This window comes from Sceloporus undulatus, chromosome 9, assembly GCF_019175285.1.
Source record: "Sceloporus undulatus isolate JIND9_A2432 ecotype Alabama chromosome 9, SceUnd_v1.1, whole genome shotgun sequence".
Lineage (NCBI taxonomy): Eukaryota > Metazoa > Chordata > Lepidosauria > Squamata > Phrynosomatidae > Sceloporus > Sceloporus undulatus.
Genome location: NC_056530.1, coordinates 3,457,894 through 3,471,826, shown reverse-complemented (window position 1 = coordinate 3,471,826; position 13,933 = coordinate 3,457,894). Strand labels below are relative to the sequence as shown.

At 39.0% G+C, this 13,933-nt stretch overlaps 1 protein-coding gene across 1 annotated transcript in view; it reads left to right on the top strand.

Moving 5' to 3' along the window:
* Positions 1 to 8,856, top strand: part of CD164L2 (CD164 molecule like 2) — a 74,380-nt gene extending 65,524 nt beyond the window's left edge. The window contains exon 5 of the mRNA XM_042440500.1: positions 7,780 to 8,856. Coding sequence (XP_042296434.1) covers positions 7,780 to 7,786 — 7 coding nt within the window. The 3' untranslated portion in view covers positions 7,787 to 8,856. The remainder of the gene's footprint in view (positions 1 to 7,779) is intronic.
* Positions 8,857 to 13,933: the final 5,077 nt, after the last annotated feature.

Sequence of the window (13,933 nt, the reverse complement as noted above, 5' to 3'; positions counted from 1 at the left end):
GTATATTTCAGCCTTTTGTGCCACGATCTCTCCCATTGATCTAACCGAATGTTCTGTTTAAGATCTTGGGACCATTTACTTATCTGCTCCTTAACAACCTCCTCCTCCATTTCAAAATCCAAGAGACATTTATATAACAAAGCAATTTTGTGCGGGTTTCTTGATATTAAAATATCTTCAAATTTAGCATTGCCTGGTCTTATTCCTTTCAACTTAATATCTGTCAAAAATCTTTCCTTAAGCTGTCTATATAATAGCCAACTGCAGGAGTAGCCTTCTTCTAAAATCTGTTCCAATTTTTAAAATTCAATGGTTTCCCCGCCTGAAACCTTAGTTGTTAACTCAGCATATGTAACCCATCTGTCATGTGCTATTACCTCTCCTCTATGAAAGGCTTCATGAACAGAGGTCCCTTCTGGAAATCCGGAGCATAACCTCACTTTATATTTTGCTCATACCTTCAACAAGGGTTTTCTCACAAAGTGGTTTGAAAAGTCTTTATGGACCTTACACTTAACATACAACAAATAAGCGTGCCAACCAAATCTTTGATCTACTCCTTCCAAGCATAATGTCCTTTCATCCGTTAGCTGTATCCACTCTAGAAGCCATTCTAAACAAGCTTCATAATAGATTTGCAAATTAGGTAAAGCTAATCCACCTCTGATTGTCAAATCTGTGAGATTTCGGATTACTCTGTCCAAAAATCCACAACAAACTAATGTAAAACAAGAAGTTTATTGTAAAAGATAATGTAGAAGCACCCTGGATCACGTCTTTGCTGAATCTGGAGAACTCCAGATAGATCCAGCACTTTAAAATCCCCCAGATCCCCCCCCCTTTTGACTGCTTTTCCTTCTGGTCAGCCTTTGATGTAGAATTCCTCCCTTTGTTCTGAAGGGGAGAAGAAGGGGGGTTGCCATTTGGTTCCTAGTTCCGTTAACTAGGAGAGATCTAAGGCTGTATGTGTCCTTGGTATCTGTTACCCATCCAGCCCTCATAAAACTGCCTGTCTGCAATACGTGACCATCTGGCCCATTCCCCATGGTGGCAGTCCTCCTTCCCAAAAATGCCTATCTATCTATATCTCTACTCCCTCTCTTTATATGCTTAGCTATCTCTATCCCTATTGGTGTGTGAGAGCCTATTCCCTGACCCCCATTCTGCAGTCTATCTATCTATCTATCTATCTATCTATCTATCTATCTATCTATCCATCAATCTATCTATCTCTACAAGGTCTACCTACCTACCTACCTACCTACCTACCTATCTATCTATACAAACCTCATGGCAGAATACACCCTGAATGACTGACTGAAGGTGGATTCTGACAAAATCCTGCATTACCTTAAATTGTACCCTTGGCTTTTTTCCTCCCCATATAAATTTGGAAAGTTCTTTATGCCATGTCTTAAAAGATTTACTGTTGGTAATTATGGGAATATTCTGAAACAAAAACATTAACTTTGGCAATATTTTCATTTAATAACAGAAATTTCCCCAGCCAAGAGAGATTCAATTTATTCCACACTTTTAGGTCTTTTTTGATTTCTGTCCATTGTTTTTCATAATTATTTTTAAATAGGTCTACGTTTTTTGTTGTTAAAGTTATTCCTAGATATTTGATTTTGTTTAGTATTTGGAATCCAGACACTTCCATTATTCTCTGTTTTTCTTCTTTGGATATATTCATTGTTAATACTGAAGTTTCATTTTTATTTACCCTCAATCCTGACACTTTGTTGAACTCCTCCAAAGCAAATAATAAAAATTTTAAACTTTCTTCTGAGTCTGACAGAGTGACAAGGAGGTCAACAGTATATGCTTTTACCTTGTATTCTTGCTTTTTGTATTTGACCCCTTTTATCTTTCCATTTTCTCTAATGCTCTTATTAAGGACTTCTATGACAAGCAGAAACAATAAAGGTGATAGGGGCAGCCTTGTCTTGTCCCATTTTGAATATCAATTCTTTTGGTTTTCCCCCCCATTCACCAGGACCCACATTTCCTGTTTAGTGTATATCGCTTTAATCCATTTTATAAAATTGGGGCCTGCATCTATTCTTTCTAACACACTGAACAAAAAAGACCAATTAACCTTATCAAAGGCCTTTTCATAATCAATAAAGATCATGGCCAGTTTAGAGTTATTCTTTCTCTCATGTAATTCTATTAAATCCAAAACAAATCTTGTGTTGACTTTAATTCATCTATTTGGCAGAAAGCCATTTTGGTTTTTATTGATCCAGTCTGCTAATACATAGCTGATCTTCCTGTTTTAAACTGATAATTTGTTTTTGTTTTTATTGCTTGGTCTTTCCTCAGCTGGTAAGCTAGCCATTTCCCTGGCTTATTAACGCCTTCAAAAGATTTTTGCTTAATGTATTTTAATTTTTTCTGCAACTCATCTGTTAATATCATAGATATATGCTGTTGCAATGTTTTAATTTCTTCTATTAAAGATTTTTTGTTTGGTGATTTTTTCAATTTCTCTTCTTTTTCTTTAAGGTTGTTCTGTAGTTCTTGTAATTTAGAGGTTCTTATTTTTTTTAAGGATTCTGCTCTTTTTTATAAAGAAGCCCCTTAAAACCACCTTAGCAGCTTCCCAGACTAGGTCTATTGATACACCATAGTTCATATTTTCTTTAAAATAATTTTGGAGTCACTGGGTTGCTTCTTCAACTATTTTCCCATTACATAGAAGCTCAATTACTTAATCTCCAGCTATACTCTCTGTGACCTACTACAAGAGACATTACAATCAAATTATGATCCGAGAGTAGCCTTGGTTTAATCCCTACTTCCACTACTTTCGACACTAAATTAGGTAAATTCTTTCTTTCGTCCATATAATTCTCTCCAAATGTCTTTTAAGAATAGTCTTTCTTTCATTTCAAAAAATTTCTTTGGCAGTTTACCTAGATTAAGTTTAATTTTTTTTCTGATTGCCTGTCCATCAACGGGTCTATGACCCCATTCCAATCACCCCTCATTACACAAGAGTCAAATGTTAAATTCTCCAATTTATTTAATAAGTTCAAATAAAATTTGCCTTTATTTTCTAAAGGGCCATATATTCCCAAAAACAGAACTGACTTTCCTTCTAAAACAACTTGGACACCAATATAATGGCCTCGGATGTCATTCAGAATTTCTTGAGCTTCAAATTTTGGATTTATATACAGAGCTACTCCTTTCCTTTTGTTGGTTGCCACTGAAACAAATACCTTCCCTAATTTTTATTCTCTAAAAATCTTATATCCTCCTTTTTAATTCTAGTCTTTTGTAGGCAGGACATTTCCAGCTTCTGCTTTAGTAAATAATGAAATACTTTACCCCTTTTCTCTTGGCCATTCAGGCCTGTTATATTCATTTAGGCTATTTTGCTTGTATCCCTTGTAATTTTTCCTATTAAATAACTATATAAGATGTTATAAATGTCCACTATATTGTCAGTCAATACCTCTCCCTCTGATTCCCTCTCACTTTCCTCTTTATCCTCTTTATCCTCTAATGGGGTATGTTGTTCAAATTGTGCCAGTACAGTCTCTGAGCTGCAATTTTTGTCCTGTTGATCAGTTTTATTTTTCTCCTTCTCTCGTTGTTTCTTTTCCCGATCTGATTGGTTATCATTTAACATTTTCTTACCTTTATTTCCTGCATCTTTATTTCTAGTCTTATCTGCGTCTTTCTCTCTCTCTTGAAATACTTACCAAAATCCTTTGCTTCTTGTACTGATCTTATTTCTATTCTTTTCCTATGGAACCAAAATACTAGACCTTCTGGCATCCTCCACCTATATGAGATTTGCGCTTCCCTTAATAAAACTGTCAGGAAGCTATATTCTCGTCTTTTCCTCATGATCATAGGGGGAAAGTCTTTATACAATTGTAGTTCTTGCTCTTCAAACATGATTGGTTTACTCCTATGTCTAAATAATAGATCATCTCTCAATTGTTTACACACACACACAAAAAAACCCTACAGCGTCCCTTGGGAGCTGTTTTTGTTTAGTTGCAAAAGAACTCAACCTATACAGGCTATTGATTTGTAACTCACACCATTCTAAATCTTTTTTAGATATTCCCCTATAATTGAGATCACTCTTTGTAACAGATTTTCACACACACACCCCATGATCTCTCTCACATTTTCAGATCTTTCATTGCGTTCTCATTCATCAAGTCTTTTTGTTTTTGTCTTATTTCATTTAAATTTTCCTCAAATTTCTCATGTTTAACTTCAGTTCTTTCTGTTTTATGTTTAATTACAGTCATTTCTGCAGACATCTTATCTATTGCTGCAGTTACCCCATTCAAGTCCTCCCTCAGTTCTTGTTTAATCTCCACCTTAAAGTCAGCCATATCTTGTCTCAATTCTTGAATCTCTTTGCTTAAATCAGTTCTAATTTTCCTAATTTCTTCTAACAAAGAGGAGTTTGAATCCATCATTTAAAGTTGATCAAAGGAGGGTCTACGTATCAATTGTGCTTGGGCTTGAGCTTGAGCTTGGGCCTGCGTCTATGCCCTTGTTACCTTCCCAGATGGCATTGAGCCTCTGCTATTTTTAAATACACAACAAAAAAAGAAAAAAAGGATGAGGTGTTTCTCTTTTGTTTCTAACTATATTCAACTTTCAGGGTTTTAGAGCTTTATCTCACTAATCTGTACGATATTAGTATCTAGGGAACTCAAAATTACAGCTTAATTCAAACCATCATATATTCACATATACATACAAATGAGCATATACATGCACACCTCTGTGCTCATATATATTCAAGAATGTTTACATCAACTGGAAATATGATTGTATATGATATATATATTCATGCACATCTACATTCATACATATGAGCATATATTAACAAAAGTAACAGTTCCCCAATCCAATCCTGCAAATTCTTTCTATGTCTCTTTTCCTTCGAAAACTTTTAGTTTAGTCTTTCTTCTCACACTATTTTTCCTCTTCTCACATTCTCCTTACCTTTAATCTCTACTTGGCTATTCCTCGTCTTTCTTTATATTTACTTATCTCCAGTTCTGTCTCTGTTATGTTTCTTTCTTCTTCTTCCTTTTATTCAGCTCTCCTCTGTACACCAGCCACGATCAGAAAAAAAGGGAAAAAACAATTCTGCGTCCCCAAAAAATTAATCAATAAGGGAAAGGCATGTCCTCCAATGCACCTCTTTCCTCTGGATTCCAAACCCCGAACTCAGTTTCCCAGAATGCATCAGATCTTCCAACAACTAACTGCTCCTTGGGGATTCCCTTTTCAGAGAGTTCCGCACCTTGCTGCTGCAATTGTCGCCTCTCTCTATAGCACTCCTCACGGGAAAGGGTTCAGGTCAGCTTAATGATCAGCTTTGCACACTGGTACTGTATTTATTTTTCCTTTGTCTAGCAAAATTAAGTTCACCATGTGGATAAGAATTAGGCTTCAGTAATGTAAAACATTCTTATTGCCATTTTAACCACATTTCCTTTTTTAAAATTATCAGTTCGGACTTTCAGGCTTTTTATCTCAGTCCTTTTTGCCAGGAGCAGCTATCCTTCTTTATCCACATTATATTTGTTGGAATGGTGCCACGTCAGGCTTAGTTGAAAGTTCTGTCAAAGAAAATAGAATGTCCCCAAAAAGACAAACTCAGTTACAACACTTTTAAAAAATCGGCGACGTTCCTCAACCCCCAAACTGGGGGAGAACCATGGCACCTTCCGCTGCTATTCTTCAGTTCTTTTTGCAGGATTCCAACCTTTCTCCGCAACTTCTTTAAGATCTTAAACTTCTCCTCTTTATCTTTCTTCTTTTAGAGTAGCCTATTGGAATTCCCTCTGAGTTCCCCTTACCAAGGGAGCAATTTTGGTTGCAAGTATGAAGCAAAAAACCAACCAATTCCCGCTTCAGGTTAGACAGTTCTCACAGGAGCTAGGGAGAAACACGTCTCATCGGAGTGCCATCTCAGCCGGAAGTCTCAGGAAATGGGCTTTATGAAAAGGTTTTCAGTGCAAAAATCCCATGTGCATTTTTCTCACAGGATATGTCCAAAACCATGAAAGTTCTCTGCCATCTAATATGTGAATACTAATGAATAATCTTTCCATCTCTACTTTTTTAACAACAGGAGCACCATTTCTGAGTTTTGTTTTGTTGTGTGGTTTTGTTTTCTTTTGTTTTTTGGTTGCTGGTGTAACAAAGGGAATGGTTTAAGGAGAAACAATAAAATGGAGTGATCTGTTTTGAGATCAATTTTAATTTTTTTTTAAAAAAAGCTACACATTTAATTTTCATTTATTGTGATCGCCTTCTTTCACACTACAGAATAAACAGAAATTTATGTATTTTCCAAGAATAACTACATGTGGTTTAAAATGTGAATAAGAGAAATGTCTCTTCCTCCCACCTTTCCACTGCACTCTACATTTCCTAAATAAGGGATGCCTGAGAGGGGATCATGGAGCCCCACTGTTGGAGTGCAACTCATATCATCACTCATCATTCATTAGAGGCTATGGGAGCTGCAGTCCAGTGGTCTAGAGACCCACACATTCTTCATTCCTGAAATAAAGGACTGAACTCTTGTTCAAATTCTTCAGAAATAACTGTTGTTCAGTCATGCCACTATGAGTTTATTCATATTATAATAATGTGTATTCCCTATTTTTCACCTAGTTTGCCTTTCCATTGCAACAATGCTGACCTCCCTTTGGGAATCTTGGCATGCTGTCATTTATCTATCTTTGTGATATACACCAAGCATGATGTATCTACATGCCTGTTCTAATGTTAATTTCCACCAAAGTTTTGGGTGACAGGTAACTTATCCATGACTGCAAATGTCAATGTTCGCATGCATGTTTATTCTGATGTTAAATCCCACTATGTTTAATGGTGTTTTCACTCAGGTAAGAATGTTTGGCCAACAGGACATTCCTATGCATATCCATGCAGGTGCAAGTCTTATTGTGTCCAGTAGAGCTTACTGCAAGAAAAGAGGGTATAGCTATACTGTCTATGGCTAAAATCCTATGCTTGTAGAGTAAGCCCAATAAAACCCAACTGTATTTGTTTCTGAATAAACCATAAGTGTGCTCTGCCCTCCCCATACACACACATACCAAGCAAAGAAAAGTGCCTATTGTCATTTGAGAATGGGCCACTTAAAGCTGAGATGCCCTTGTTCCCATCCAACTTTTTCCTCCTAAGTAAATCTTGATATTTGATATCACTGTTTGCTATTTTACAAATACTGTAGAGCTCTTTTTAAAAACTTACATATGGCAGAACTGGAAAGCTAACTTGCAATAACACTTAATATGTGAGAGCTTTTGATGATCATCAAGCAATAAATTATTCTGACTTTAAAGTAAAAATTAAACTCTACATCCAGCTTTTTTACCAATAAAGATTTGCACTGTCAAATTGGAAATTTTGCCATGTGAGTATTGTGATAGCCAGCCATTGTCAAATTACATAAGTTACACATTCTAGCTGGTATCTCTTGTTTCTGACTCTGGGGAAGACACAAGAGAAGTAGCTATCAGTGGTGTATGTGCAGACAAGCTAACATTTTGGCTAAGTAAGTGGAACTTAGAAGATTCGTCTTTGGAATTACATCTCCCAGAATGCCCAGCCAGCATTGCCATGCTCTCTTGGGGATTTTGGCAATTGTTGCCCAAAGAGAACATTTCAGATTTCTGAAGGTAGAGCACCCCCTGCTGCCTCTGCTCTGGCATGGTGAGCTTTTCTCTCCCTTCATTTGTTCTATCGCATTAGGATCTGATGACCGAACACCAGGGAGCTGTCTTGACCTGTTTCTCTTGTGGGAAGAGTAGCTGGAGAAGAGTAGCTGGACGCATTTGGAGCCAGCAGAACGCTTTCTTTTCTTCAGAGGGAGTTGCTGAAGCAGACAATTTGCTGCAGATCTATGCATCCCAGTTGCCATCTTGGGTGCGCCTGTGTCTGGCTTTGATTCCTGGATCCTTTTAGACTTGGTGAGAAAATGGTACAAATATATGTGATATCTTTTTACTAGCAGTGTCAAGCTATAGGGATCTTTATCTGCTTCACTGTTGGATATATGGAACAGTGAGATTAAGAACCTCCTCAACCAAGTGAATGACTTGTTTTGCTTATTTTCTGTAGAACTTTAATTTGGATTAATTAATCTTGTTCAAAACCAACAAGGAGTCCTTTGGCCTTTTCCCATTACCTCCTGGCCTTGGATCTGCCTGACCACTTGAGTTTGCAATGTGAATGTCCCCTCTCTGGGTCTTCCCCAGCATCAGTGTTGTAGGTAGTCCTGAATTAACCATTTGCATGGGAGTTCTACTAATCCTCGTGGCCTCCTGAATCTTGGGGGGAAAGGCTAGTATCTAAGCTCCTAATAACATTGTGGATTCCACCCTAAAATGTGGGTTGCTCACTATGAGTCTATTTCCCTGCCTTGTTTATTTGTTCTTAAACATATCCAGCAAGACTTGAACTACTTCACTTGTTTCAGTGAAACTACACATATCTTTTTTTTTTAAGCTGGATCACTTTAAAACATTTATATCTGAATGCAGACATCAAGCCCCTTGAGTCCTGATGGTAACATATCTTGCACACGAAGCAAGGGGTCTCACTTGCACAGGTTTTTTTATGCCTGAAGTATGGATCCTGCTTTCTGGGACAGGAATTGCTACAGCAGAGTGACAAAGCTAAACAGGACTGATGTTGGATTTCTTATGGTAACTGCCTATTAAAGATGGATCCCCAAAGACTTCAGTTCTGAGCTGCTCTTCCGCCCTATGAAAGAGCAGTAAATGCAAGAGGTGGCAGACCTCTCAAATAAAATGAAATAATTGTGGATCACACTGTGTTCTGTGTTTTGTGAAAAGGGTAGAACTTTAATTAAAGAGTGACACTGCCTTTTCGTTCCTCTGCTAATCTATGACCAGTAATGTTGTAAATTAATTGCAGATGCCTGTCAAGAGAATTGCCATAAGTAATGCCTCCACCTTCACTTCTTGAAAAATGCAGGAAGCTATGTGCATCCACATATCCACAATCTCAATCTAACAGTTTTCATTCCCAACAGAAGCAGGCCCTTTGTGAAGCTAATGAGTTGCGATCCTTGAAAACCAAGCTAACCCAGCACCTGGCCAGGGTTCAACTTTCTTTTTAAATGCATCTCCATCCTGCCTACTAACCACTATTTCCTAGGTTCCTCACAAATACAGCAAGACAAATAAAATGGCACAGATGGAAACAGCACAGATTTTAAAAGGAGATGATTTAGAGGCCTAAAAGCATAAAATTGTTCACTGATAAAGAAGATACCACACATTATATCACATTACAGGCATAAGGGGATCCTTTCTGGGGACAACTTTCTATGATAACTAGGCCACTAGCCTTCAAAAGGCTTTCTACCAATCTGTCAACTGGAGCTCCTGTCATCTGGGTAGGTCTATCATGGAGAAAGAATTCCTTCACATAACCTGGCAACAAGGTGTTTAGGGCTTTAAAGGTTGACTACCTTTTATAGAATGAGCTTAGTGTAGTCGTTTGAGGATTGAACCCTGGAGACCAGGGTTAGAATCCCAGCTCAGCCATGGAAACCCACTGGGTGAACTTGGGCACGTCACACATTCTCAGCCTGAGAGGATGGCAATGGCAAATCCTCTCTGAAGAAGGTTGCCATGAAAGCTTTGCTTTAGGGTCACCATAACAGCACACAACGAAGTAACAAACCTTTTATTATGAAGACCATGGCATACATCATCCAGACATTGAAACAATTATTTCTTTGGACTTCAACTCCCAGCATCCAGAAATTAGAATCCCTAAATAACTTTTCCAAGCTCTGAAGTCAACTGTGAGCCCTGTCATAGTGCTGCATACTGATGCTAGTTCTGCTTAATAAGGCCCATGAGACATGGGAGAGCCAGTGACACCTTCAGAGAAGCCCTACTGACTACCCACTGAGCATGTACATCCACCCCACACAGAACTCATTCTCTACACAGAAACCATGCCCTATGAGAAACGACTCAGGGAGCTGGGGATGTTTAGCCTGGAGAAGAGAAGGTTAAGAGGTGATATGATAGCCCTGTTTAAATATCTGAAAGGATGTCATATTGAGGAGGGAGCAAGCTTGTTTTCTGCTGCTCCAGAGAACAGGACCCGGAACAATGGATGCAAGCGACAGGAAAAGAGATTCCACCTCAACATTAGGAAGAACTTCCTGACAGTAAGGGTGTTGTGGCCTGAGTGCTGCGCCCATAACTCTTGTTGGGACTTATGGAAATAATAAAATATTGCAGCTGGTGCCAGGAATTTCCAGAAAGTAATTCAGGAAAATTGTATTATTGTTATTGTGAAGTCAAAGGCTTTCATGGCCAGCATCCATGGTTTTTTGTGGGTTTTTCGGGCTATGTGGCCATGTTCTAGAAGATTTTCTTCCTGACGTTTCGCCAGCATCTGTGGTTGGCATCTTCAGAGGATGTTTGCCTGGGAAAAAAGTGGGTCTATATATACTGTGTGAGCCTGGGAATGCAGGAGTGATTTGCATGTGTATTGTTCTGTGCTGATGGCAGGCCTTAGGCTGGGAGGCTAATGCAAACAAGGATTAATGTCTGCTAATTGGTGATCATTGTTATAAGAACTTCATCACCACCCTTCAAATCAGTCTATTCTATTGTCAATCAGCTCTTACAACTAGGAAGAACATTTCCTCTAATATTTAGATGGAATCTCTTTTCTTATAATTGGAATCCTTTGGTTTGCGCTCTCGTCTGGGGAGCAGCAGACAGCTAGCTTGCTCTATCTTCTACGTAAAATTCTTTCCGGTTTCTAAATATGGCTATCATATCACTTCTCAGTCTTCTCTTCCCGAAATGAAACATTTTGGCCATTGCATTGTCCTTGATCATTCTGGTTATTTCAGGGTCAGGAAAGAATCTGACTTCCTTTTAAAAAAAGAATAGTTGTGATGGAATACATCCACCTTACACTATCATAAATCTCCAACAGGATGCCAGTCCCTGTTTATGATGGCATTTGCAAATTTGGGGAAGTTCATAACAAAAAAGAAAAAGATAAAAGGAACTACATTCTTAAGCATCTATACTTGAGTTCAGTTGGTGTAGTTATTTCCAGTAAGGAGACAATCAGGTTGTACCGGCTTGGGAGGAGCTGGTGTTTGCAAATGTTGCCTTGGAATGAAAAAAGAACATTTCCACTATTTCTATTCACTGATTTGTGGGAATTTCCCTGAATGTTCAAGAACATTCCTGCTGTTACCTCTGATAATGAATTGAAGCTGGACTCCTCTATATTTTAACTGAGTGGTGGGGGAGACTGTGACCCTTTAAGAGAGAGAGAGAGAGTAGGATATAGGAGTTTATCACACGGGAGGCTACTGCCCAAATCCCGTGCAAAAACGGGATTAAAATCCTGGAAAAATACTGCAAAAGCAGGATCATTTTCAGGCACATCAGGGGCATTGGAATTTATCACATGGGAGGAATTTCTCTTAATTTCAAATGAAAAGAAAGTGGGGCCAGAACGCATTCAGGTGAATTCACTAGTTCAGCGAATTTATGTGAATTCGAATTGCATTCGAACTGGCTTCCCATTGCCTGAAAATAGCTTGCCATTGCCCGAAATTGCATGTGGTAGTCTATCACGCAATAACGTGAAACCCCATGATTGCATTCAGACTGACTTCCCATTGCCTGAAATTGTGTTGTGGTAGTCTATCATGCAAGAACATTAAACCTCATGATTGCATTCAGATTGTCGTTGGATTATACTTCCAATTTCCCTTGTCTGATAACGTCCATTGAGTTTTAATCCAACATTAACCTGCACAGAAAGTGGACAAAATTGGTCTAAAGTAAAATCCCAAAAGTAGAAAGTGGCCAATTTTGTCCACTTTACTTGTTTATTTATACCCCGCTCTTCAGCCAAGGCTATCAAAGCGGCTTACAATTTATTTTCTGTGTGGGTTAATATCGCATTAATGTTCAGTGCCCCTGATGGCATCTGAAAACAATCCTGCTTTTGTGGGATTTGTCCACTTTCTATGTGGGATGCTCTCCAATGTCATCTGAAAAAGATCCCACTTTTGCAGGATTTTCCTGATTTAAATCCCATTTCTGCATGGGATAAACTCCATGTGATAAACTCCATAGACAAAGAATGCTTCCAGATCACAAGTAAGGTTCCCTAGACAGGACTAACCAGGGTCCAAAATTTTAGGGACAAGGATGGTGTTACACAGGGAAGCCCCTGGTGATGTCATAAATCATACGTTAAGAATGAACCACAATTAGTATGCTATTAAAAATGTAAAAACTAAGTCAAACAAAGGGGATATATATATGCGCACAAAACAGTACTCTTACCCTGAGATTCTTCCCCATGCTCTTGGAGGAAAGGATTCGGGTCCTAACCCTGTTCACAAGTGAACTGCTGTAGCAAAAGCCAACTTTCGCAACTGCGGTAAGCTGCAGTATCCCATTTCTAGCCAAAACCTGCAACTAAGTAACTCATAGTTGCAGTTTTTCTGCTTTAGTGTAGGGTTTTTGGCGTTTTAAACTAATCATTCATTTCTGGGTGCCTCTAGGAGTTGTGATTGACATTTTGGGGCACTTTTTTTTCACCTGGAAAAAATGGGGAGGTGGGGGGAGGTCCAGCAATTTTTGGAGTATCCAGGCAAGGCTTTTGGAGGCTGCACATTTCACAGTCCTGTTCTAAAGTAGATGGCTCATGGTAATGCCAATGAAAAGACTTTGAGCCCATACATACCGGCCAAAATAAAGCTGCTTCGGGTCACTTTGGGGGTATGATGTATAAATGATGCATGCATCCTAAGAGGCCAGAAGCCACGCCAAAGGCACACTCCAGTCCTAAGGACTGGAACGCAGCTTTGGCACAACTTCTGGCCTCATGATGTGTGTGTCATTTAACCAGCATCCCTCCAAAGTGACCCGAAGCAGCTTTATTTTGGCCTGTCTGTATGGGCCCTAAGTTGCTATTCAGGCTTCCCTCATTCACTGTGTTTTTTGGGAGATTTTTTTGTTTTTTGTTTTTTTTTGTGGCGTGGAAGAACCAGTGGGAAAACATGGGAGGGTTCCAGTTGGAAGATGTTTGCTGGAGAGACAGACAGATAGATACAGCATTCCAAGAATGAGGCCAGTGGACCACTCAATAAAAGCCTGATTTGGAGGCAATATCAGCAAGCAAAACCAAATTGCATTAACGTCTGGATTCTGGCTCAGCGTATGCAGAAAACACTTACATGCACCTCATTAAGCAAACAGAGGGGAAAGAAATAGGAATAAATGCTCTGCAAACAGTTACACTGGATAAGATGGCTGATGTCTGTGGTTTCTCGCAAGTCAGGACCTGTCCTTGACCTGAAGATTGGGACACATTGATCTGGCTGGATGAGATGACCTCCCTCCCCACCACCTTTTCAGGAAATGGGAAATGTAATATCTTTGGACATTATTGCTGGTTTTGTGAGAGAGAACAATGGTGGGAAACTGGTCGACTTTTCATGATAAGCCTCCTGTGCCCCATCTCGGATTCACCCCTTTACACTTGCTGCCCCTCACTCCTGGAACCTTCTTCCCCCCTGAACAAGAGCCATCACTTCTTTAACCAGCTTCAAAATGGAGTTGAAGACCATCCTGTTCAGTGAAGCGTTCCCAGGCATTGCATAATTGTCACTTGCTATTTGATGTGCTTTTGTTGCCTGTTTTATTGAACCATTTCCTGTATTGCCATGTACTTTATATGTATTATGCTACTAGAGAGGTCCCTTCTCCACCCCCACTCCCTTCTCCTTTTGTGTCATGTCTTTTTAGATTGTAAGCCTGAGGGCAGGGAACCGTCCAATTAAAAAGATTGTATGTACAGCGCTGTGTAAATTTAC